A 27,766-nucleotide genomic window follows, 5' to 3' on the forward strand; every position below is an offset into this window, starting at 1 on the left:
CATGAAAACAACATCTTCGTCAACGAGACACGCTCTCTTTAGAGAGACATCATCATCTATGCAACAAGTTTCAAATTCTTCTTGCTACTTTGTACTATGGGTACCTCTGGCTTACAATTCAATCGAAAAGAATAATCCTTTTAGAAACCACCTAACAAAGCTTCCCCAAGTTTTTTACTCTTGGACTATAGTCAAAGTGCATCTTCCCAACTCATCAAAATTGAGGATCATGTGCGCGTTATCTCACTTTGATGAGGGGCCCAATTTATTGAATAGAGCCTCATGATGCTATAGCTAGTACCAATATCAGGATTTACAATCTCAATCGGCTCTTCTCGCTACTTCGTACTATGGTCATCTCTAACCTAGAGTTCAATCAAGAGGAATATTCCTCTCTCAGAAACCACCAAACAAGGCTTTCCCAACTTCTTTGCTCTCCCGGGTTACAAGAGAGGTGCAGCTTCCCAACTACGTCAGACCATGAGTTCTCACCTTGATAAAAGGCCCAACTCGCTCGATAGAACCTGAAGGTGCTACAGTCTGTACCAATATCAAGATTTTCTAGTACATTGAATACAGGAACAATATGGGTCTCCAAGGGCTACAACAATTGGTATCTTCATTCTAACACAGGCCATCTTTCTAGTTTTTGCTCACTTTGGAATTCGTACACAAGCTATAGTCAACTAAGCCTTCAGGTTATTGCATAAAATGAGCCTTTTTTGTTCAAATTAAATCATCTGGGTTAGCAGCTTGAAGGCATGTGGAACCATAAGAGAAGCAAAAATGTTCCATTTTTAATCGATGCACATCAGAACTAATGCCTCTTCAAATCGGACATACCCTCCATGCTGGTTCTCGAAATAGGGACTTTCCATCGAGCATCTTCTTACATAATGGTGTTCTTATCATGTATGGAAATTGTGGCGAGCTAGAAACAATATTCTACGTATTTGCAGGCATGCACAAGCGAAATGTCTTCGGATATTTTCAGTAAGACTTTACGATCGAACTGTGCAGCCAAATGCATTAAGAGAGCATCTTGTCGGATATAATTTTGCTGATAAACATATTCCTTGCCTTCACCAATGTAGTAGAAAGCCTCAAAATGCTCGTTAGACTTGTGGTTAGCAGCAAAAGTGAATTTGGTAGCGGGTGTCAAACTATTTGAAAAACATGACCCGGTTGAATATGCAAGTGAAGTGTTCAATTCCACAATTGACAAAAGATACCGTGCTTTTGATTGTTGTGATGACTGTCTATGTGCAGTGCAAGCTCCCAAAAAGTGCACTGATCATATTTAGCAAAGTGGAATACAGTGGTAATGGCCCCAATCATGTGATATTTCCTAGTGCTCTTTCTGCATGTGCTAGTCAGGGACTCGGGGATACCTAATTGTGGGCATGAGAGTGCATACTTCTATTGTAAACACCAGATTTGAATCTAAAACTTCTCTTAAAAATGCTCTTTTTAATCTGTACAGCAAGTGCAAAGCTCTTAATAAAGTCCATCCCCTCCTTAACAATATGGATGAACTTGAAGCAGCAGCTTCATGCATTGCGATAGTCTTAGCATATGCTCATCATGGTTTGAGTATGCAAGATTTTGACAAAATGGAATCAGAGAGTATCTTTCCCAATGTCTCGACATTTGGTTGGAGCTTGAAAGCATGTTGCATTGTAGGGGCATTACAAAAGGGTGAAAACATACATGCAGAAATCGAACGTAGAGGGCTATCATACAGTGCTACCATTGGAACTACCTTGGTTAATACATATGCTGACTTTGGTTTGCTCCAAGTGTACAAGATATTTTTGAAAAGCTTCCAGCTCAAAATGCACTACGACCAATGAGTCACAAGAGCCATAGCTTCCGCAACAACCAGACATAAGACAGGAAGAAGGGATCTCATCCCTCAAGCATAAACATGCAGCAAATACATGTGCATAAAATCTCTGATCTATGGTCAATCCGTATGCCAGAAGAAGCCTATGATTGGGACTACTTCTATCTCAACAGGGCTTAGGGGATCCAAGGGTGACTGGAGTGAGCTCTAAGTAGAGTTCCAGGGCTTGCAAAAGAAATAATTGTTTGAATGCATTTTAATTCTTATCACAATCGAAGATAAATCATGATTGAAATGTATGATGTTGCATGCATCACATTTAAGCGGCACTTGGTAAAAAGCTCCCGAAGTGCAGATGATAAAACCCCATTTTTGTGTCCAATCATGGCATATGCTCTTTGTGTTGCCTATCTACTTTTTGCTTACTGAAATAACCGGGTGCTCTATGTGTAGCCATTGCCCTGCCCATCATGGCATGGGACTGGGTGGTGGTATAAAGGTAAATAAACACCCTCATGCAGGTCCGAAATTCAAAGCCTTTGGATGGTTGGAATATGACTCAAACAGAAGTACTAGGGGGCTGCCAAAACTTTGGGTGGCCCCAGTATTTTGTCTTCCATGAGAGCATGCATGCGCACCTGGGCACCATTTTTGACTCGCTGTGTGAAAACCATGAGACAAGTTTTCAAAGACCTGATTCTCAATCTCATCAGGAATGCAGGAATAAAATTCTGCAACAAGATAAGTGGGTTTCTATGTTTGTAGGTTTGTAAACCTAAGCAATGGCAATGATACAATTTCCATTCACTACAAGAGGCTATTCATATTAGCGACGCTCACACAGCGACGCTCAAAAAAAAAATTCCCAGCGTCGCTATGAGCGTCGCAAATTTCTTTGTAAATTTGCGACGCTCATAGCGACGCCGGCTGGGCTAAAAAAATAACCGAGCGCGCCCAAAAACTCAGATCTGAGTTTTTCGGCGCCCTCAAGCAAGGAGCAGGTAACGCTCTCCCTCTCTCTCTCTCTCTCTCTCTCTCTCTCTCTCTCTCTTTCTTCTCCACACACACACACACACACACACACACACACACGAGGAGAGGAAGGAGAGCCAGGTATGCTCCTTCCCTCTCCTCATTCTCATGTTCCCTTCCCCTCTTTCTCTCTCCCTCTCTCTCTCTCTCACACACACATAGTGTTTTTGAGAGAGAGAGAGAGAGAGAGAGAGAGAGAGAGAGAGAGAGAGAGTACAAACATAAACAAAAACGCACACACACATACATAAACAAAGAATGCACACACACATTGAGAGAGGAAAAGAGAGAGAGAGCATGCATAAACAAAAAACGCACACATTGAGAGAGGAAAAGAGAGAGAGAACATGCATAAACAAAAAACGCACACATTGAGAGAGGAAAAGAGAGAGAAAACATGCATACGATCCAAAAAAACGCACACACATTGAGAGAGAAAGAGAGAGAAACTAATTTAACGTCGTAGGAAACTAATTAAAATTAAAAGACCTAAAGATCTAGCCGACGAGGAGTTGAACTCAAGACCTATTATTCAAGAGGGAAATGGCATAATCAATCTATCATACTTGGCATGGGTGATAGAAAGGTTATACCATTTATCTCTTTTTATTGGCACACACATCCACACACGCGCACACACACAAGAAGAAGAGAGTTATAACGTCGTAGGAAACTATCTTAAAAGACGTTAAAGATTAGGTTAGATGTAGACTTACGTTAAATTAGATTTAGGTTTATTTAAGTTAAATTAGATTAGATTTAGGTTTATTTTTAACTAGATTTACCTTTATTTACGCTAGATTTAGATTTACGTTATATTAGATTAGATTTAGGTCTCCATAGACTGTGATGCCTGCATGAAGCGGGTGAAGAAAGCCCTCAATGGAATATAGGGTATTGCTGCCTTCACTCATGGTGGGCTCCGTCGATCCAAAAGTACTGGTGAAATGTCTTCATAAGATAGGGAAGAAGGTGGATCTTCAGGGCGGCAAGAGTCACTACATCCCCGACACAATGACCATCTAGACAACCTCTAGTCATTCAACAGCAACTTCAAAGTTAGTAACAAGAGCAAGAACGGTCTAAAGGGCCAATTGCTGTCGTCAGATGTGGATGGAGATGAGGCAGCGTCACCGCCGGAAGTTAACTCTCACATCTTTAGTGATGAGAATGCCAACTCTTGCCGAGTTATGTGAAAAATTATGTGTTAAATCAGTTTTAAGGTTCTTATAATCCCTGTTAGTTTAGTTCTTTGTTTTTAATATAACATAATTTACGTTAGATTTAGATTTATGTTATATTAGATTAGACTTAGGTTTCTTTAGGTTTACCCACACACACACACACACACACACACACACACACACAAGAAGAAGAGAGTTTTAACGTCGTAGGAAACTATCCCAAAAGACGTTAAAGATTAGGTTAGATGTAGACTTACGTTAAATTAGATTTAGGTTTATTTTTAGTTAGATTTACGTTTATTTAGATTTACGCTTATTTACGTTAGATCGAGTCCACGCAAGAATTACTTACGGTTTAGGGTTTAGAGTTAGACGAACAGTGAAAAGATGTTAAGATGCTGTGAAGTGCTACAGCTAGAGAAGAGGCAAAGGGGTTTTGTCCACTACATGCAGTATCATGTAGACGTGGGTGTGTAGATTTCTTGTACCCACAAATATAGGTATTGACCAATAAAGACGAGATTATAACCCGGTGGTTCTGATCTCCGTGCACCTCTAGACCGAGGTGTGCGGGGATTGGACATGACTAGAGAATGTGAGGTAAAGAAAGAGAGAGAGAGAGAGAGAGAGAGAGAGAGAGAGAGAGAGATAAGACGAAGAATGCCAATAGAATATTAAATTTGTTGTCTAGGCTATAAGATTTTTATCCTCATTATGAGTAGTGACGAGGATGTGGGACCGTCCAACCGAAACACCTATCTCTCAACAAGGGTCTTATGTCTTTGTAATCAATGCAAGCATGCTGTGCGACGGACAAGACGTGTCCACAGGAGCCCAAGAACGCAAAGTAAAAGAGACCATTCGATCTTTGCGGACCCCCACTGGCGTAATGCACTCGCTCCGAACGTGTTTTATTAAAGAAGGAAAGCTTACCGGTTTGAAGTCACACGATTGGCATAAAATGTGTCAGGTACGTTCATAGTGGACTTTAATATCATTGCATAAAATTTGGACTTTAATATCATTGTTGCACATACTTTACAGTTTATTTTATCGGTTGCCATTGAGGGATGTTTGTCTCTCGACATCCCTAACACAATCTACAAATTTGCAAAGCTGGTGCAATGGATCTCACAAAAGGAGATCAACGTAGACTCCATACCATTCGCCAAACTAAATGCTGCGGAGCTTGTGTGCATGTTTGAGAAACATTTTCCTACTACCATGCTAACCATTCAGGTGCATCTTCTTGTTCACATAGTTGATGAGGTGGAAATAGCTGGCACAGTTCATTCCAGATGGATGTTCTTCTTAGAACGTTTCATGAAAACGCTTAAGGGATATGTGCGTCAAAAGGCACGTCCGGAGGGTAGCATGGCAGAAGGTTGGTTGGTATCAGAGTCCCTAGTGTACATTGGAGAGTGGCTAGACGGATTTGATAAAGCTCGGGACACGCTATGGCGAACCATAGATGATGAGCGCATATCTGGGATTGTCATGTGCAATCTCGGTGTTGAGAAGAAGATGACGGGAGATCTAGAGGCTAAAATCAACCGATTTTGCATGCTTCACAATCCAGTGATGCAAAAGTGGATTTCACAATATTAGGATGCAAAGCAAGAGCGACAAAGGGCACGAATCGAGTGGAGACGGGGAAGACGACCACCGATGCACTATCCAGCAGTTCCGGAGAGCCTACCAACCTTCATGAGCTTAAGATAGTTGCACAACCAATTGAAAAGCGCACAACAATGCGGTGACGAAGTGACTGAGGAAGAGTGGGAGTACTCTCGGGGTTGCGCTACCAAGGTAAGTTTGCAATGTACGACTAGCAAGTGACTTTATTTATAAACGTTTGAACGGCCACTCATAATCTTTGTTCGTTGTAGTATAAGTCATACACAGTAGCATGGTGTAAAGGTCGACATTTTAGGGTGGAACGAATCGACAAAAAGCGTTTTACTCAAGATTGTGGAATCATGGCAAAATTTGAACAGTCTAGTCGACGACGTTCCTCTGATGCAGATCCTGTGGTGGCGGAACTCACTTACTTCGGCACGCTGCAAGAGATTTTGAGGATCGATTACAGAGGATTTTTTGTCGACTTGTTCAACGTGCAATGGTTCAAGATAATCATGGAGGGTCGCAACGCTACTGTGCGTAGAGGAGAGTCTGGTTTTCTTGAGGTGGATTCTACTAAGAAATGGACTGACCTAAGAGACACTTTCGTACTACCCGAGCATTGTGAACAAGTAAGTATGTAAATAGTTAACATCCCCCTTTTACAAGTTATGTGCTTGAAAGCTCTCATGTAAGTTATGTGGCTCTGGCAGGTAATATTTCATCCTACAAAGTCTACATCAAACTGGTGGTACGTCATAGAGGTAGCCCCTCGTAGTGCAAGGACGTATGAAGGCTACCATGTGCCAATCACAACGGCATCAATGGAGGAGATCAGATAAGATGCTCAATCAGAAGCCGCCGCGGTGGTGCCAGACGAGCATCAAGATGCTACTACTCTATATGGGGTGCATGCAGAGGAGCTACAAAATGAAACAGAGGATATGTGTTTAAATGGAGAGCTCTATATAGATATAGGAAGTTATGCTGAGTTATGCGAGGATGAGAGAGAGATCTCTTAAAGCCACAAATATTGTATTTGAACAATTTTGCTCCGTGTTGTAAAAGCTCTGGCTCTCTAAGTACCTTCCATGGTGTATAACGCTCTTTTCTACTCGCGCTCACATCTTTTGATTGAAAATTCTGAGTTTTCGACTTGCCTCTTCTATCACTCAATTCATTGCGTCATTGTATTTATATGCGTCATTACGTCATTGTATTTAATGGTCTTTGCGTCATTGTCTACTCTATTCATTCAATATTAAGTTTAAATATTCATGTGTTTAATGCAGGTATGGATGATGAGGAGTTTCTTTCTTCTTTGTCACCGCAGCAGAGACAGTGGTATGTGGAGCGTCATCGCTCTGGCGCATCATCGTGCGTTCCTACTCCATCCGCATCTCCCTCTCTTTCGGAGCATTCGGCGCGCTCCGAAGCTTCGGCGTCGACGAGACGAGCTTCACACTCGTCTAGACACTGGCGCTCTAGTGGTGGCGGTGGCGGTTGTTGTGGGGATTCCACCACCGATGCCTCCACACCGCCTCATGTTCGACGAGGCTCTTTACCCTCCCCTTCTTTGCCCGCCCCCACACCAGCCACAGCATCGCCATCTACGCTAGGTTTTGCACGGATGACTGTTCCTAGAAGCTACACACCTCTACGTACTCCGCCAGGAGCCACCCCACTCGACACTCCTCGCTTCGGGGCCCAGACGCTGGTGGAGACTCTTGACGTCCGTACCCCCATCGACATGCCGCTAGAGACCCCTGCCGGGACACCAAGGTTCACGCGTCACCGGCCAGAGGGCTTGTCTTACTCCGTCGACTTCAGCGGCGGCATCATCATGGATGATGACGGCAAGAAGGTGATCTCGGGCATGCGTGGTCTTTGCTCTCAGCTGTTTAGACACTACATACTAAACAAATGGAGTGAAGTACCAAGTGATTTAAAAAACAGAGTCATCGGCATACTTCATGATGAGTTTCCCGTTCCAACACGAGATCAGCGCTTCAATGAAGACCTGATGAAGATTCGAATGCACAAATACTGCAAACACAAGCGTTCCGAAGTGCAAAAAGCAATCAAGAATGGGTGGAACAGGCCAGATTGGCTGGCCAAAGAAGATTGGAAGAATGCGAAGAAAGCAGCGCGCGAGAATCCCGACAAGTGGAAGCAACAAAAGGATGCAGCCAGAGCGCGAGTAGAGGCAGGGAGCTCGCACCACTTGGGGAGCGGTGGATGGGCATCATTTGAGGCCGATTTTGTAAGTGTTTTCGCATTGCTCTTTATGTTCGATAGTTTAGGGTTTATGAGTTTTTTAATTCTAACATAATGAAATCTTTATATGTTTTGACAGTGGTCGATGACAGGACGTGATCCCACACCGTACGAGCGCGAGTACGCAGGCAGGAAGGGCTTAAATGCCCTGATGGACATTCTCAGTTCTCGCGGCGACATGGTTAGTATTAGGGTTTACTCTTTTCTATTTTTTGTATTGTTTTATAAATGTCGTTATATGTTTATACTTACTGAAAGTTGTCTTATTGTCTTTTTTTGCAGAATCCGACAGATACGCCGTTGGACGCAATGAGACGTCTGACTAGACGACGTCAGTTTAGCTGTAGCTAGATAGCATTAGTTTAGGGTTTCTCATAGCTTCTGTATCATGAGACGGATTTTATACGTCTTTTTGAACCATGTATATTATTACATTTGTCACGGCAGTTCCTTTTGCCAATCAATTCTTTATGCCTATGATGTTGTACAATTGTCATTATTACATTTGCCAATCAATTCATTTTGCCTATGATGTGTACAATTGTCAATTTTGTAAACAATGCGTCTTGTGGGTGACTATTTTGGGTCTATTATCTACCCTTGCACTTTTTTTTAAGAGTGAATCAAGTACAATATGGTTGATGGGTGGCAGGGCATTCAATGCCCTGCCACCAAAAAAAAATTCTCTCGGGCGTCGCTATAACCGTCGCTATTTATGGCTCTGTAGCGTCGCTATGAGCGTCGCTATAGACTTCTGGTTAAACGTCGCTATGAGCGTCGCTATATAGCGACGCATATAGCGACGCTTATAGCGCCGCTCGTAGCGACGGTTTTAGCGACGCCGGGGGTTATAAAAACCCAGTGTATTTCCGTCGCTAACAGCGTCACAAGAGCACACAACCTCTTGTAGTGGTTTCCTCTCTATAAGTTCAGTAGTACGTTATATTAGTATAGAAACTTGCACCTGTCTCTCATTGGACTGCGCAAGGTAGTCTTGATTGCCTTCTGTGTGGAGCAACAATAGTGAAGTGCTCCATTCTCAAACTCCTCATTTCAAATGCGGAAATAAGAGCCATGCTGCACGAGTGCTATAGAAAGTCACTGGCTGGATAAAGACACCTTTGGCAAGTCCACTGGTTGACATGCATCTACCAAATCGCATCCCTGTCTGGGAAATGGCAACCAGAAGATTTGCCGATGGGTCTCTTCGACCACATGGAAAAATATCTATATAGTCTGCATGCTGCAGACTATAACAAATGCAAGCACCTCCATTGATAACAGGAGAGGACATGTCTACATTAGACCCTGGTTGTTATGACTCTTCCCAACAAGTTGTGCTTACCATGATTGTGTGATCTTCTTGCTTGGAAAAGCAAGACAGACATCTCGATGCATGAGGCAAGATGCACACACATTGCAGAGCCATTCACCCAAGGACAATAGAGATCTCATTAACGGGGTATTGACGCCTCCATCAGACGTCTATGCCATTGCCGGAGAGCAACAGAGGCGCTTGTTGCTGCCCCCTTAGCTCTGCAACTAGCACCAGCAGCTCATTGTGTTTAGCTGCGATTATGGCCGTTGAATATTTACGCCTCGTAAGCTCCACAGATATGCCATCTACATCAAGTGCTTTTGATTGATACCTCTGTCCATTGGCCTGCAATACAGATTCATGGCATGGTAAACTCCAACATGAAAATTCCCAACCATATTAGAAATAAGTATCTTGTATTCTTCAATCATGTTTCACAACAAGCACTCCCTTAAACTCATTTCACTCTTCATCTATTTGGAATGTATGGATTTATCTATATATCTATATGTGTGTGCCCATTGTATTTGCTTGTTGAAACTTGCAGATGCAGCAACCTTACCATTGTTGACTCTGCATTTTTTAACAGGTTCTCCAGTTCTTCATCTGCCGATTCATTGCTTACGCACGAGGCAATACTTTCCATCCACAGCAGTACTGCGGCCACCTGGCATTGGAGACTCTGCCATTCCTCATGAGCTTTGTCCGCATGCGAGTTTGCTTTGGCATCAGACTCAGCTTTCTCTAGAAGGAACTGCAGGCTTTCAACCTCATGCTGCGACATTGCAAAGATCAATGAAAGAGATAATTAACTACCAAGGGTTTCAAGAACAATGCACAACTAGAAAAGTGTATACTTGTGTGCCAGAGAGTTGATTGATAGTCCTTTCCATCTCTTGACTCCTTTAACAAAATCTGCTCTTGCAGCCCCTCCACAATTGATTGCAAGTGCATAAGTTCTGCTTTCCGCGTGCTATTTTTCACAGCTTGCAATTGATTTTCTTTTTCTAGCATCTTTTTCTCCAGCTGTTCCATTTGATCTTGCAGATGAGCAATAATTGAATTTTGGTCCACACGGTTATCTGTAGAGGGAAACAAAAGACATCATCAAGGCCCTTTGCCTTATAAACAGGAATATAAAAGAAAACACAATGATCATCTCCCTTCAACATTACCTTGAAAAAGCTGGCCCTGCCCCTTTTAGGCCTAAGTCCATATTCAGATGCCTGATGAGCAAGTGCATGAGTCCCAAAACAGTCAGTATCTCATTGATCAAAAGACACATTCGCATTTGAATCACGAATCATAAACAGAAAGCAAAGAATGCTTAGACTTTCGAGAAATGATTATGAATTTTCAAGCTGCATCAAGTCGAAACTATACAGGAAATCTACCTTGTGACTTTAGCACTCTTGAACAGACATGAAGCAAATGCAAGACAGTGCACAAAAATTTGGTACTAATTTAAGATTCGAAAGATCACGAAGCTTTCTGAAATTCCTATGTCTGCTCAATTGATCATGAATAGATACATTTCTTTTATCTCATATGCAAACAAAGCATTCTCCAAAAGTGGCTAACACCATATCCCACGAGCTTGAGGGCCACACAAATACATGCAAACCATAACAAGATATAATAAGCTTGCACACAAAGTGACTATGCCCAATCACACATAGAAGGCCCATACATGCCTACACACCCAAACAACCCTTCTACCGTGCTAATATGTTACCGTGCATAGGTTTTACTAAACTGCATCCAATGACACTAAAATACACAAAGGCTTTCAGCAAATTTATGGACTGGTGCAATATTGATAGACAGGAGAGCATACGCCATGGTGGATTTGAGTTGATATAGTACTTGAATCCGAGGAGCTTCTCTACAGGAGGGTGGGAAATTTGCTCGACTTTGACGGTCATTGTAAGATCAATCTGATGAGTTAGTGCCCACTTAATATCTTGAATGCTACTTTTGTTTCAAAAAATGGAATCTTGAGAGTAGTTTCCTTTTGGTCAAGGTGCGCATAACAGCAGTTAGGCCCCCTGTTGTTGCAAGAGGGTAGTCTAGCTGTTGGGGTATAAAGCCCAATGTGGTCACCCAGGTAAGTGGGCGGGCCGCCAGGTATGTACACATATTCTTTTGTAAAAACCTAATAAGAACTCACTATGCTCTACACATTACAGTAGAGCGAGTTCACCATATCGTCGTGCTCTTCTTCTCGCACTCTCTCTCGCGTCGCACTTCCGCTCGTACTCCTTCAACTGGTATCAGAGCTCAGATCGAGGCTCGGGGCAGCACTGCAGGAGGCTAGAGTCACCAACTCAAATTGGAGTGAAATTCGACAGGCGAAGACACGGCCCCGAATCTCGTTCAGATTGTTGTCAGAATTTCATTCTGAGGTCATCTCGGCCACCGTTCGGCTTCGAAAAAGGTTTGCGCAAGCCATTTTCGAGTACGTGGTCTCGACGAGTGCAGATCCGACTCTGCAAATTTGGGGTTTTCGGCCTACGACTGTAGGTGCTGAGGACATCGACACTCCCAGAGTGTTGATTTGTGGTTGTCTACACATCGAAGGACGGCTCACAGTTCTTGGAGGCGTGTCACATACGACACGGGTGCATCTACACACAGACTGTAGGCGACATCCACTAGTTCATCAGGTAGCTTGTGTTTGCTGCTTGATATTCCAGATTTCATCCTGACATTGCAGGTACTTCCACATGGGATGTATTGTCAGAGATGATGTATGTCTGTTGAGGGTTTGCTGGCTGTGAGTCACGCAGCAAACAACCGTCGCAGCGGTTACAGCATACAGTGGGAAATTTGTGGATGTATGACTTTGTGGGAAGTCTATGTACTGTCAGATTTACTGCAGCCTTTGTTGAGGGTCGAGTGAGGTTTTATTGAGCTGGGGGATTCTCGAATGTTGAGATCCTTTCGGTGATACAGGTCTTGGAGCGATCCCTCGAGCACCCTTAGATAGGCAGCTAGGATGTATTGACTGTGAGTTAGACAATTGGGATTGCATCTTTGCTTTACTGCCGTTGAGGCATTGTCGTAGTCTATGCTTATAGGACAGTGACAGGACAGTGACAGGACAGTGAGAGACAGTACAGGTGCAGGACAGGTTTACCCGCAGCTTACAGTGTCAGAGAGACAGTGTTTTTTGACCTGTTTTTTGGTCTGTTTTTAGTACACCAGAGCCATTTTACAAAGGAGACTCTGCCAAAATTTCTGCAGAATCTGAAGCTTTCTTGGTTCATTTGACAGGTTGATATTGGTTCAGAGGTCAGTTTACAGGGGAAACTCTGCCGAATTTTTCCCAGAAAAGTAAACTACTGTGAAGCGTAGCTATGGCTGGATCACAGGACACTGCTCTTTACAATATCAAGAAGCTGGATGGAACCAATTTCCCATTGTGGAAGAAGCAGATTTGGCACGTGTTGGTACAAAAGAAGCAGATAAAACCTATAAAGCTCAAGGGGATAAAACCAAAAGATATGGACGAAGATGAATGGAGCGAAATGGATGAATTGGCACTTTCTACCATTATGCTGACTTTGGCAGAAAGCGTTTACTTCAATGTAGCAGACGAGATGTCGGCTTATCAAGCATGGTTAAAGCTGAGTGATCTTTATGAGAAGCAGAGTGCAGCTTCACAGGTATACTGGCTTAAGAAGCTTGTTGACTTGAAGATGAAAGAAGGGACACCTCTGTCCAATCATCTGAATGAATTCAACACAATCTATAGTCAGTTGTCAGCTCAAGGTGTCAAGTTTGATGAACCTGTTAGAGCTATGTTCCTGTTGATCACATTGCCGAAAAGTTGGGACACTTTTCGCACAGCTTTGAGTAATTCTGCACCTCCAGATGGTTTGAACATAGCAGGTGTAGAAGGAAGTCTGCTTACTGAAGAAACCAATAGAAAGACAATGGACAAAGGCAAAGGAACAACCTTAGTTGTCAGGGGAAGGAAAGAGGAATCAGTCTCGTAGCAAGTCCCGCAGTGCTAAAGGCAAGAGTGACATAGAATGCTACCATTGTGGCAAGAAGGGTCACATGAAAAGAGACTGCAGAGAATGGAAAGCAGAAAAAGGCAAAGAGAAAGCTGAAGACCATGGTGAGAAGAACAAGTCCTCAGTGAAGATTCAAGAAATAAATGTGACAAACATTGTTGCAGAGGATGACAGTCTAGTGTCAGGAGACATCTACTTCTTGAAGAATACAATGGACTCAGCTCTTCTTACAGCATCTGATGGAAATGCACTGAGTGACTGGATTATAGACTCAGGGGCATCACTTCATGTGTCTCCAAACAAGGAGTGGTTTACTTCTTATGTGACCACTAAAGATCATGTTCGGCTAGGCAATGGGCAGACATGTGAGATCTTAGGTGTTGGAGATGTTCAATTGAAGTTTCAGAATGGCTCTTCTTTCACGCTGAAGAATGTGAGACATGTTCCCGCAATTACAAAGAGCTTGATCAGCACAGGTTTACTTGATGATGCTGGCTATGTCACCTCTTTTGGACAGAACATGTGGAAGATATCCAAGGGTTCTATGATAGTAGCACATGGGGTAAAGTCTAGAGGACTTTACATGATTTATGTATCAAATGTCTCTAAAAATGTAATCAATGTAACCGAGCAGCCGAACGTTTCTTTGTGGCATAGCCGGTTAGGACATATGTCCAAGAAGGGAATGGAAATCTTGTCTCGTTCTGGTTATTTGCCTGGCTTTTCATTTAATGATTTTGAATTCTGTGAACATTGTCTGTATGGTAAGCAAACACAACAGCCACATAAGCATAGAAGCAGTAGAAGAGATACACAGTTGGCACTTGTTCATAATGATTTGTGTGGACCTATGCCTAACCTATCTCTAGGGGGAGCTTCTTACTTTATGACATTTATAGATGATTACTCGAGGAAAGTATGGGTTTACTTTCTCAAGCACAAGGATGAAGCGTTTAGTGTTTTCAAAACGTTTGTGACACTTGTGGAGAATCAGAGTGGCAAGAAGCTTAAATGCTTACGCACTGACAATGGTGGAGAGTATGTTTCAAAGGCCTTTCAGGACTTTTGTGAGTCAAAAGGTATAAAACGTGAACTTACTTCTCCTTACAATCCTCCTCAAAATGGTGTTGCTGAGAGGATGAATAGGACCATACAAGAGAAGGTCAGAAGTATGTTGTCTAATGCACAGCTGCCAAATGGGTTTTGGGCTGAAGCTGTATCAACAGCTGTTCATCTTGTAAATAGATCTCCTAGCAAGGTTTTGCAGAAGGATTCAGTGCCAGAGATGGTATGGTCAGGCAAAATGCCCTCATACAAGCATCTCAGAGTCTTTGGCTGTGAGGCATATACTCACGTTCCAAAAGAATTTAGGAACAAACTTGAGCCAAAGAGTAGAAAGTGCATCTTTCTAGGCTATGGTAATTCTGGTGAGATGGGGTACAGACTTTGGGATCCCGAATCCAGAAAGGTTGTCCGCAGCAATGATGTTCACTTTAATGAATCCAAATATCATTCTAAACCAGAGAGGGTTGAGGAGATTAGAAGAGTTGTCTTCCAAGAAGATGGACCTGCACGTGCAAGACAAAATGTCAGGGCTCAAGAGGAGCAAGGACAGGATAGATTGGAACCACAGGTTGTGGCTGAGCCTGAGCCACCTATTGTGCGTAGATCTGGACGTGTCACGCGACCTCCTGATAGGTTTGTTCCATCTATGAACTATGTCATGTTGACTGATTGCAATGAGCCTTCATGTTACAAGGAAGCAGTGCAAATGAAGGACTCCGGGAATTGGCAATTGGCCATGCAGTCAGAGATGAAAGCTCTGCATAAAAACCAGACATGGAAGCTAGTTAAATTACCACGGGGCAAAAAGGCTCTACCCTGTAAATGGGTTTACAGGTATAAGATCACCGCTCATGATAGTCAGCCAAAGTACAAAGCAAGGCTTGTTGCCAAGGGATTTAAGCAAGAACAAGGCATTGACTTTGATGAAGTCTTCTCTCCGGTGGTCAAGATGACTACATTGAGATGCTTTCTTGCATTTGTTGCCATATTAGATTTGGTGTTGCACCAAATGGATGTCAAGATAGCGTTCTTGCATGGTGATTTAGATATGGAAATTTACATGCAGCAGCCAGAAGGGTTTGTTGAGAAAGGCAAGGAAGATTGGGTATGCCAGTTGTTAAAGAGTCTTTATGGCTTAAAACAATCACCGAGGGCATGGTACCATAAATTCCACAAGTTTATGCTTTCTCAAGGCTACAAACGTAGTGAGTTCGATCACTGTCTATATACAAAGAAGGCTAAGGATGGCAGTTGGCTGATCCTTATTTTGTATGTGGATGACATGTTGATTGCTGGCAAGCACTTGGAAGAAATTTCAGCGTTGAAGTCAAAGATGGCAAAATCGTTTGACATGAAAGACATGGGTGAGGCAAGTCATATACTTGGTATGCGCATTGAGAGAGACAGATCAAAGAAGTTGATTTGGTTATCTCAAACAGAGTATATTGACAAGGTTTTGCAACGTTTCAATATGGAGAAGGGAAAGGCATTGAGTGTTCCATTGCCACCATATGTGAAACTTAGCAAACAAGATTGTCCTGTGTCTGAGGAAGAACAGGCTGAAATGGATAAGATTCCATATGCGTCTGCAGTGGGTAGTTTGATGTATGCAATGATTGCTACTCGCCCAGACATTGCATTTGCAGTGGGAGTAGTAAGTCGATACATGTCAAACCCAGGCAAGAAACATTGGGAGGCAGTGAAAGGAATATTGAGATACCTGAAAGCTACAAAGAATATGCGTATATGCTATGGGAGTCAGGAGCTAAGTGTAAAGGGTTTTACAGACTCAGATTATGCAGGTGACTTAGACAACCGAAGGTCTACGTCAGGGTATGTCTTTACATTGGCTGGTGGAGCAGTATCATGGCGTTCTAGATTACAAGATTGTGTTACTCGGTCTACTACAGAGGCTGAATATGTTGCAGCATCAGAGGCATGCAAAGAATCAATTTGGCTTAATCGACTAGTAACAGATTTGGGAATCAAAGAAGAGATGCTTGTGTTATATTGTGATAGTCAAAGTGCCATACAATTGGCTCGCAATCCAGTTTATCACTCAAAGACAAAGCATGTGGATGTGAAGTATCATTTCATCAGGGAAATGCTCGAGGATAAGCAACTTCAGCTTGTCAAAGTTCACACCATAGAAAATCCTGCTGATCTACTTACAAAAGGACTTCCCTCAGAGAGCTTTGCGCATTTTCGCAAGCAGTTAGGTGTAGGGTAGTACATCACTTCTCTACATCTCTTGTATATTAGCTTGTATAGTAGCTTCTCTCACACTTAAAGTACCACATTGGACTTTAAGTGGGAGGTTGTTGGGGTATAAAGCCCAATGTGGTCGCCCAGGTAAGTGGGCGGGCCGCCAGGTATGTACACATATTCTTTTGTAAAAACCTAATAAGAACTCACTATGCTCTACACATTACAATAGAGCGAGTTCACCATATCGTCGTACTCTTCTTCTCGCACTCTCTCTCGCGTCGCACTTCCGCTCATACTCCTTCACTAGCTAGATAGAAGCCCCTGTTTTTTAGAGTAGTGCCGATGCAGACTACAGTTGATCGTTGGTTTCAGTTCGAAAATTGTAAGGCGGAGAGCACCATGAGAAGCTCACGATCAAAGAAATGTATTCCCAGAAGGGTTCAAGCGTCAGTAGGTTTCAAATGAGTTTAAGGTTCTTCAGCTAGTTTGCCTGAGAGGAGTCCAGAACTGGTAAAATTTGGGCTCTGAATAATGTATCCAAAGTGCTTGCCTTATGGGAAAGAAAGACATGGAAAGTAGAGTAAAGAGCCCTGAGCAGGACAAGTCTTGTACTAGTAACTACTATGGAATATGCATCTTCTGTGGAGTTTCCATTGTTCATATGCATACAAGGTTTCCTCAATTATTATTTTTTTGTTTTTTGGTGCTCTGAGTGAATGTAAAAGTGAGGTTTTCTTCGTCTGCATGCTTTGTGAGATGGACCTTGCATTAGGATGACGAGGCAAGGATGCTCACTATCTAGAACGGCTTCCTGCCTCCATCGCTAATGGTATCTTCTTTTTCAGCTATGGATTCTTCTAGTTTGACGTATTGATGCTGCACCTGTCAAATTAGATACACATGGTTCAAAGCTTTGTTCCGATGACAGCTGCTTTGCACTGTGAAATTCCAAGGGACTTTGCATACAGTGAACAAAGCACATCTCTTGAGATTGTTCTAATCGCCCATCATCCAGTACTACCTTATCTAAGTTATTTTGGAGCTCCTTTTCAATGCAATTATCGCCATTTTGCGCAAATGGGTTTAACGACCGCAGAGAAGGGGGTAAGCAGGATGGACACGAGTGGCAGAGTATGTACAAACAGGGCTCCCAGGAGCTAAATCGAGTAAATCTACAGTAGATGTAGACTTCTGTGTACATACACAACTAACCCTACAGATGCAAATAGCCGAAAGAGGCAACTATACACACAGTGCTTCAAAGTGGTGCAAATGTAACAGGAGATAATGGAGCATCAGAAACAGAGCAAGCGAGTATGTTCATGGAGTTTCAATGGCCATAGTGAGCCATCTGAAAACAGAGCGTTCGAGCCCAATAAAGTGTGAAAGAATGAGAAGAGGAGTACTTAAGCCATGATGGGGAGCTGGAGATGCAGTAATCGATATTGGGTACCTGGTCGACACAAGAGAGAGAGAGAGAGAGAGAGGGAGAGAGGAGAAGCGGCAAGCAACTGCGTAGACATTTTTTCTATTTTTTCAAGAGATTTTTGAGCGCAGAGCTGCCCTTGCTAATTTAATTTTCACGCCCAAAATGCACCCAATCCACCCAACAAAAATAGAAATCCCATGCATGCCCTCCACCCAAAAAACACACCCTTATTAGGCCACTCTCCATTGGCCTAATTCTCTATGGCCATGGTAACAAATTTCCTCCCTATAGACCCTGCCTTACGGCAGTGCCAATAAATTTGGTTGGCACGTTTTACAAAGACTTAGTCCAATACCTAGGTTTAAGCAAACTGGTGTTGGGTTAGGATGTCGCGCACATAGCCTGCCTTTAAATTAACACAAGCCTTCTCGCGGAGGTAAGAAAGAGCGTTTCATACACAACACTCCAGGCCCTTGTCACCCTCTCCCCCCGAGCCTCAAGAGCTCTTTCCACACAGCAAGTAGAGAGAGCTTTTGTAGCTATGGAGGGCAGCAGCTCTACACTCGTCAATGTGCGCCCCAGCCAAAGCTTGCTACAGCAGGCGAAGCCCACATCGGCGTTAATGTATGCCTCTCCTGCTTTAGGAAGACGATGCAATGTCAATAGTAAGCCCGCAAATGGGAGCTTGGCAGTTGTGAGAGCCGTACATGCAGCAGAACCCTCAGCTTCAAGCAAGAAGCGCGTGTTGGAGAGATCTTTAGAGAAGCATTTAGATAGCGCAACAGAAGGAGGAAGAGGTTCTACATCCTCATCATCCCCCTCCTTATCCCCTCCATGGAGTGTAGATAGCTGGAAGCAAAAGCAAGCTTTGCAGCTCCCAACATATCCTGATGCACAGGAGCTAGGGAGGGTTCTGAAGAGCTTGGAGGAGTATCCCCCCCTTGTGTTCGCGGGAGAGGCACGAAACCTTGAGGAAAGGCTCGGTGAAGCCGCTCTTGGGGAAGCGTTTTTGCTACAAGGGGGAGATTGTGCAGAAAGCTTCAAAGAGTTCAATGCTGTCAACATCCGGGACACGTTCCGCGTCCTCCTTCAGATGGGCGCGGTGCTGATGTTTGGTGGCCAATTGCCTGTGATCAAGGTGAGAATACTAATTACATTGGCTTTATGATGGACATCATTAATTGTGAGGCTTATAAGCTTTACTTGATATGCTCTGTAACGGGTTGGGGAGATTTTTATAATGTCCTTGAATGATATCATTACATGGGTTCTGAATCCGTACGTGCTTTGACATGGTGTAGGTCGGGCGGATGGCCGGACAATTTGCAAAACCGAGATCCGAGGACCTGGAAGAGAAGGATGGGGTGAAGCTGCCAAGCTACAGAGGGGACATTATCAATGGAGATGATTTTAATGAGAAGTCCAGGTACCCGGACCCGGATCGTATGATCAGAGCCTACAGTCAGGCAGCCGCATCACTCAATTTGCTTCGGTCTTTCGCAACTGGTGGCTATGCTGCCATGCAAAGAGTGACCCACTGGAACCTTGATTTTACCTCTCACAGTGAGCAAGGCAGCAGGTAATTACCCCAAATTTCGATGACTGTAGCTGCATTCCCTATTACCTATATTTTGATTCCCACTCTCTCTCAATCTGTATCTGCTTGCAGGTACCGGGAACTGGCGAACCGGGTGGACGAGGCCCTGGGCTTCATGGGGGCGGTCGGGCTGACGCTGGACCACCCGCTCATGACCACCACCGACTTCTGGACGTCGCACGAGTGCCTGCTGCTGCCCTTTGAGCAGGCGCTAACGCGACTGGACTCCACGACGGGTCGCTGGTACGATTGCTCGGCCCACATGCTGTGGGTGGGCGAGCGCACCCGGCAGCTGCAGGGCGCCCACCTCGAGTTCCTGCGCGGGGTTGCCAACCCCCTGGGCATCAAGGTACTCATCTTTCACAAGCACGTTCCGGGTTCAAAGCCGGTATTTTGTACTTAATAATACTTTTTGTCATTTGCTTCACTGACGCAGAATGGAGCCTTTACATGTGTTCATTAAATCATAGTCTATTTGAAAGGTAGTAGCTTTTTCAGCTGTTCCTCGTGCCAAAGCTGAATAGCTGTAGGCTACTGATCGAAATCCAACTACCCAATAGTTTTGGCCTCCCTGGCCCATCAATTGGTGTCATTGTGGCTCTTATCATGGGGACATGATTAGATTGGTGGGCTTTTGGGGGACTGTTTTAATGGTTATATTTGGTAGCTTGGAATAGTAGCTTTACGTAAAGTTAAAAACTTCGATACTTAAATGACTTGGCATAGTAGCTTTATTAGATAAAAGTGGAACTTTAATCATGAACTTCGATACTTAATGACTTGGCATAGTAGCTTTATTAGATAAAGTGGAACTTTAATCATGAACTTGATTGACATTAGCCTTTTACCAAGCATATGCTTAAACTACTATCGTAGACAAGACGTGTGAGCATTGAGTGGGGTGATTATATCATCGATCAAAGGAATGGATCATGGATGTGAGTGTTTTCTACAGAAAACTTAATGGTGCGTTATGTTATAGTCTCTCCACACCTACCTACATCTTTGATATATTGAAATTTTTGTTGGCTTGTTGTGAAGGTGAGCGACAAGATGGATCCAGCAGAGTTAGTGCAGGTATGTCAGTTGCTCAACCCCGAGAACAAGCCCGGTAGAGTTACGGTGATCGTGCGCATGGGAGCCGAAAAGCTACGTGTGAAGTTGCCCTTCCTTATCCGAGCAGTTCGGCAAGCCGGCCTGATTGTGACATGGGTTAGTGATCCCATGCATGGCAACACCATCAAGGTCCCTTCTGGCCTCAAGACGAGACCTTTTGATGCCATCTTGGTAATCACTTTTACTTTGTGTGTGTGTGTGTGTGTGTGTGTGTGTGTGTGTGTGAGAGAGAGAGAGAGAGAGAGAGAGAGAGAGAGAGAGAGAAAGGAAAAACTTGTATAAATGGTGATAGAATCAGTGCTATTTTATTTTTCATTTTTTCCAAAAACTTGGCAAACTTGCATATGAGAAACAATAGAGATAAAGTTACTAAATTTGAAAGCTTTCAGGCCAAAGTACACTAAATTTTTTTAAAAATTATAGGTTTTCTCACCTTCAAATATAAAATTTAGAGGTAAATCTCAAAATTTGTAGGTGGAATTACACTAAACCTAGGTTTTTTTCGAGCATTGGATCATAGAATTGACAAAATAAAAGAGGAGAAACTTGTATAAGCAATGATCGAACAGGTCCAAGAGAGCTTATCAGGTGCTTCAATGTGTGAGCCAAATGCAAGACTTGTTGTTCCTCCTTGATGTGCACAAGGCTATGCCTTGTTTTGCCTCTTCACATCTTTGGTCTTTAGTGCATTATGTGTCAGATAAAGAGCGCAACCATTAAGAGTTGGGTCGTGCTTAGGGGGAGTGGGGGGAGGATGTTTACCATTTTAAGAAAATCCGAAAATATTTGCTTGAAACTCAAAAGCTGTCAGTAACCCTACTACCACTTTTAAAAAGCAGGGGGCTAAGTGAAGGTTACGGGAGATTTGTTTTCTCCTTCATCGTAGGGTTGTAGGAGCCAATGAGAACAAGGCATGTGGAGTCATCTTTTCTGCGCTTGTCTTCTCTGCGTTGAGACAACACCGGGTGCCACTTTGTGCATCCGGCTCTAAGGACACTTTGGGAGATGGTGGATTCAAATGAATAATGTCCTAGCTTTCAACTGTGGACTCTTTGATTAGGGTGTTAGAATTAAATCAAACACTTCCCAAAGTTACTTACAAAGGAACTAGCCGCCGAGGCAACGTTTGTTGATTTGGCTTCAAGGTTCGTCCATAGTGGCAAAATCCTTTAATGTAGGATCGAGCGATGAGTGTGTACTTGAACGCAGCGGCATTGGGCAATTAATTTTGGTGGAGACTAAGTTAGGGTGGATTCGCACGGCTGGTTGACCTTAGCGAACGTTGTCTGTTTCTCCCAACTTTGCCGATTTCGGCAGAGTTGGCAAAAACACCCTCTTCTACCCCCGCTTTTGGAATTCTACGTAGCTCACGCACGGAGCCTCATCATTCACTACGCTTCAAAATGGCTTAAAAAGGACGGGGGTTCTACCTTTGTCGTGCGGATGTACATGCCCTTAAATCAGTCTTGGAGAATTCCTCACATGTGCATTGTGCACCTTGTTTTTTGGGTAGCAGCCTCAGGGAAATGCGTTTTCCATGTGCGCACGGTCGCACCCTTTCAAAAAGAAGAAGAAAAAGACAAAAAGGACTGTTTTTTCTTAAAACGACGGAAAGGAGGATTGACAAAATAATAGTGAGTGCTGTCGTTGACACTCTCTTTGGCAGGGAGTGATGAGTGGTGGGCACGGGATATTTTATATGTATATGCTCATACATATGCTGAAGCCTGAAAACGTATTCCCTAAGGGGCCCATTTAGCCTATTGCACTTTGTGGAAGGGGCGCGTGGATGCGGGCAACCAAGTGGTGGGCCGGTGGCCTGCCGGTCTACTAACTTCCAAGTTCCGTCCACCGACCATCGATTCAGACGCCTCAGCAGCTTCACTCGGCCCACCAATGCATCATTATTGGCAATCAAAAACGTGTCCCTTGCATAAGTCTCTCACACTCCTTAGGACTCTTGAGTTCGAACCCCGTCGGATGGGTGGGGGAGAAGAGAGAGAGAGAGAAAAGAGAGAGTAGCAAGTCTCAAGCTATTGAAGAAAGATTCTCCCTTTTATACAGCCTTTTAATGTAGGGTCGGTAAAAAGTTTCTGGGTCTTTTCCTTTTTGGACTATATTTCCTTTCAGACTATCATTTCAAGGTTTTAAGAGATGCCTTTTTTGCAATTCTTTTTTTTAATCTATAGTGTAAGATTGTCTTGCCTTACGAGCATCTTCAGTCATCATTTCCTAGAAGCAATTATGTAATTTAAAGTGTTTAATAGTTTACTACGAGATTGATTGGTCATGATTTTTGTCCATTGATATAAGAATTTGTTTGGCATCTGCTACATGTGCAGGCTGAGGTAAAGGCTTTCTTTGATGTTCATGAGGAAGAGGGGAGTCACCCCGGAGGGATACATTTGGAGATGACGGGTCAAAATGTTACAGAGTGCATTGGCGGCTCTCGTGAGGTGAAGGTAGATGACCTCCATAACCGCTATCACACGCATTGTGATCCTCGTCTCAATGCTTCCCAATCCTTGGAACTGGCTTTCATCATTGCAGACCGCCTTCGAAAGCATAGGGCTGGCATACATTGCCACCTTCAACACTTCTAGCCTATTTTGTTGTGTACATAAGACTTATCGATTACCCAGATGTTGTTTACATTTCACCTTTTTTTCTTGTGGCTGCCTTTGCTCAATGTTATGTAGCAAAAATCACCATATTACTCATGTTCATGATGTTTACCATTCTATCGGACGTGGTGAATGCATAAGGTAATGGTCATCTGTCTATTATTGGGTTTCCAAGCCTTGGTCCAATAAGTAAGCCCTATGCCATGGAGTTAATACACTCAGTTGTACATGGGAAAGGAAGGCTACGATTAGTTAAAGTGGTCATATATATGTAAAGTTTTTTATTTTAACAAATGAATACAATAGCGTTATTTTATTTTTAGCCGACCTCTGCTCTCTCTCTCTCTCTCTCTCTCTCTCTCACATTCCCTCCTTTTGCATGCTCAAGGTCGCTATGGCAGCTCCTTAGTGGCATCCACCCTAGATATTTTGGTAGCTCGTCATTCAATAAAAGCTGTAAGCCTTATTTAACATAATTGCACAAACAAATCGTTTTATTGCGAGAAGTTCCACAAGAAGTTATCGACAAATTCTCACAATAATTGCCACATTGTGACTTACCTCAACATCATGAGTTTCTGTGAGAGAGGCACCGCATACCTAGCTAGGTACGATTGGGGGTAGGGGACCACCAATTATATACCTAGCTAGGTATGCGGTGCCTCTCTCATAGAAACTCATGATGTTATGCATTGTATGAAAAACATTGAAAAAGACTCCATTTTCCTACATGAGAATATTTCTAAATCTTCTCGTGTTCCTCCTAAGGAAGGACGATAAGTTGTTCTTGAATGAAATTTTTTTCAACTCAATTTCTCCTCCCATAAGGGGCATGTGTTTGGAAAGGAAGCTCTTACAAAGGAATAATGAAGAAGAAAAACATGAACTAATAAAAAATTCCCTCTGCTTGGAAAGAGAAAAATAAACTGTAGTTTTATAAGCTATTGTGTGACACTTGGCCATTGTCACAAGAGAAGTGTTGTTGAGCCAAGGGCTTGGGAAACATTTTTTGTGGAACAGCTTTGGAACCTTTTCACACGCGTATGAACAGGTTAACTTGAGCCGGCCATTTTTCATTTTGATCAGGCTTTGGATAAAGCGAACCTACCTTTTCCCGAGCCTTGGTTGAGCCTCTATTGCAACATATCATTAGAATTCACTTGTATCTCTCAAGTCAATTAGGCACCATGGCATTACTCCACACAACACAAAAATGGTAGTTGCACCTCTTGGTTGTGGCCTACGCAACTATAGACTACGAGCCACCCATAAGGTATGACTTGAGTCTGGATGTATATTTTTATATTTTATCAAAGTATGTGGTCATTGTTTAAGAACAGAGTATTTGAACCTCGTAATGGACCGTGCAATAAAGAGTCTATGATGTTAAGAGATACATATATCTTGATCGCCATGCATAACCCTTGTGCTCACAATTGGGATGTAGAAAAGCACATGAAAGCTCTACTCATATGACTCCTTATGTAGGCAGCCATGCCTCTATAAATAGGATGCATTTCCATATGTGCATCCCCTTGGATAGGAACCCGTGGGGTCCCTATTTTGATAGGCTCCTACTCATAGGACTTGTTCCTTACATTACTCTCCTCTTTAAGAAGATTTTGCTCTTCTTCTAGATCCACAACAATTTTGGGTCAATGTGTATCCCATCTTTTGAACTATCTATCTCCAAATAATCATCTCATCTTTATTTCTTTGAAAAAGGATAAGACTACCCCAAGGATACAAACTTGATTTAATGAACCCTTTCTTTAAAAGATCACCAAGTTGTAATTGAAGTTGATAAAAATGATAAATTTTAAAATGATTTTTTTAATAATGTTTCTTTCTATTTGCTAGCTCAACCAATCTTTTAATGTAAGGCTTGGATTTTCGTTTGAGATTTCGAGTCAAGTAGAAAGAATGTGTGCTATCCAAATTGATCAAAAAATTTACATTCTCTAAGCCATATTTCTAAATAGTTGTATGCAAAATGATTCTAAGAAGTTTGCCAAAGACATCATATATTTCAAATGAGGGTCAAGGCATTTACCTTTTTGTCTGCTTCCTCAATTGTCATGGTATCCACATGGTTCATCTTTGCTTGCACCTGTGGTTTTTTGTTTTTTGTTGAGACACTTGTACATGCAATGTCCTTGCTCCCTACATTGAAAACATAATCCAAGCCATCTCACTTGCTCAAGGAGTTTTGGATCAAGCTGCCATCTTACAGGGTGTCTTTTGTTAATGTTCCTATTGTTATTTTGATTTACTCTGTTAAAAAATGTATTACAAAAATTGCTGCATTGGTTTTTCTGATCCAGTCTAGAATTTGTTCTACTGAGAGGACTATAATTTTTTGTTCTTTGTGGAGCATCAAAAGAAGTTCATTCTAATTTTTATTATTTGCATCAAATTTTGGCTTCTTTTTGTAACTTTTAGCGTTTACTACCACATCCAACAAAATCTTAGCTCCCACACCCTTCACCTAGTAGTACAATCTATTGTGCATCCTTTCGATAAATTTACTTTTGATTGCATCTCCTTTGACTTTGTGCATACTTATGTATTCATTCACACTCAAATTGCCTTGATCTTCTTAGAAGTGCTTAAGATCATAGAATTCCATCTTTTTATCCATGTTATAACGAGGGAAAAACCATTTTTCTATTTTGTCTTTAATCTCATTCAACCAAATTGGACCTACCTTGGTCCTTGGCTTTAGATACGTCTTCCACCCCAATTTTGTTGTGCTTTGTAGATGCAGCATTGTAGCTTTCACTTTGGCCTCTTCCAAGAAAGCCTTCAAAGAATAATAATCTTCGATCTCTTCAACCTGTGCTTCAAAATCTTCATGTGTCTTATTGGTTCCATCTTTTTTTTTTCATTAAGATCCACATAGAAATCATTATCTCTATCACTATCTTCTGCTCATCAATTTGCAACCTCAATCCGTACACATACTATGCATCAAATCTTTTTGGTCCTTAATTCTTGTCTTGTATCCCTCCATGGTTGCAAGATCAAATTGCTCTAATACCACTTGTAACTTGAATCAATAGGACTCACACTAAACTGATGAAAAAACATAGTTATATTGACGTAAAAAATTCAAGAATAATGGATGAAAAACACAGTTATGTTGACACAAAAGAGAGATTCAAGAATTCCAATTCAATCGGAAGAGAAGTTTTGTAAATTACAAAGTTGGCAATTGCAATCAATTAACACGTGTTCTCTATGTGATAGAGGTCAAATCTCCTAACCATCACCAAGAAAATTCAACTTGCAGTCCACTCTAAATTAAAATCTCAAACACGGTTAAGTCTTGCCAAGAATAGGCCCTTTTTTGGAGACCTGCAACTCAAAAATGAAAGAGAATTAACTCGAACTTGTGATATATCAAAAGGTTCATCTTGGCAAACTCAACAATAGCACTAAAGTGGCTTAAAATGCCGTAATCTATTTAACCACTTACTGTAATGAAAATTGATAAATAGTGATTTATTGCAGTTGACGGGTGGCAAAAGCATAAGTGGTCAATGGACAATGCAAAAGGATATCAAGTTTATTGAAATTATATTATTAAGGAGCTTGTTATGAGCTATGTTTACTATATGTCTGGGCGGACAGTCTGTATTCATTCTCAGCATTCAAGAAATCTATAAATAAATACGTGCAAGAGTAAGATCCTCACTCTTACACAGGGGGAGATTGCACCCAGTGTCTGTGTACTTCTCCTCTCTTCTCACCTCTCCTCTCGTTGTGCCGGTGTAGCATTCCGGTCTTGGAGGTGCAGTCACATTTGCTCTTCTCCTTTTCCTCTCGCTCTCTATCCCTCAAACTATGTACATAGCTTCGATTATGTGCTAGTACTATTTTCCAAGTAAGTAGATTTTTTGGGTTTTATTGCTTGTAGCATATCATTTTATGTAATTTACACGCCCTCTGTGCTCCCATATGTAACAGTGGTATCAGAGCACACAATACGTTCAAATAACCACAAATTTTGATAATCAAAAGCTAATATTTTGTTTACTTATGTTTGTGCATGTCATTGAATTGATTCAGCTGGTATAAATTTATATTAATTGCACAAGATCGTTAGTGGCATTAAAATTGATTAAAGATCAATTAATTTTCTCTCATTGTAATAAAATAATTAGCTTTATCATATTAATTACACATAATAAGCATCCAATGCTAATTATAAGGATATTTATGAAATGGTTGTTTGGGAATATAGAGACGATTAAGTTAATCAAGTGGGAATAATTGATGAAGAACATAAGATAGCATGTAAACTTAATTACGGGTGTGTATTAAGTCAATACAGACTCCTTCTTAAAACGCTCGACTATGCCTTTTGTTGCAAGAAGTAGTAGAAGAGAAGATACAATATCATAAGATATAGACTTCAAAGATATT

The 27,766-nt window shown here is 42.2% G+C and overlaps 1 protein-coding gene and 1 pseudogene across 1 annotated transcript; one reads left to right on the forward strand and one right to left on the reverse strand.

The window, feature by feature from the left end:
* Window positions 1-9,436: 9,436 nt before the first annotated feature.
* On the reverse strand, window positions 9,437-11,202 carry LOC147459375 (uncharacterized; annotated as a pseudogene).
* Window positions 11,203-18,416: 7,214 nt separating this feature from the next.
* LOC147459376 (phospho-2-dehydro-3-deoxyheptonate aldolase 2, chloroplastic-like) lies at window positions 18,417-23,507 on the forward strand. Its single transcript, XM_086510651.1, has 5 exons — window positions 18,417-19,139; window positions 19,303-19,580; window positions 19,671-19,947; window positions 20,640-20,885; window positions 23,057-23,507. The coding sequence occupies exons 1-5, from the start codon at window positions 18,543-18,545 to the stop codon at window positions 23,315-23,317; spliced, it is 1,659 nt and encodes a 552-aa protein (XP_086366777.1). The 5' UTR covers window positions 18,417-18,542; the 3' UTR covers window positions 23,318-23,507.
* The last annotated feature ends 4,259 nt before the right edge of the window (window positions 23,508-27,766 follow it).

The sequence above is a fragment of the Adiantum capillus-veneris genome, chromosome 4 (genome assembly GCF_014529385.1).
Source record: "Adiantum capillus-veneris isolate H3 chromosome 4, ASM1452938v2, whole genome shotgun sequence".
Lineage (NCBI taxonomy): Eukaryota > Viridiplantae > Streptophyta > Polypodiopsida > Polypodiales > Pteridaceae > Adiantum > Adiantum capillus-veneris.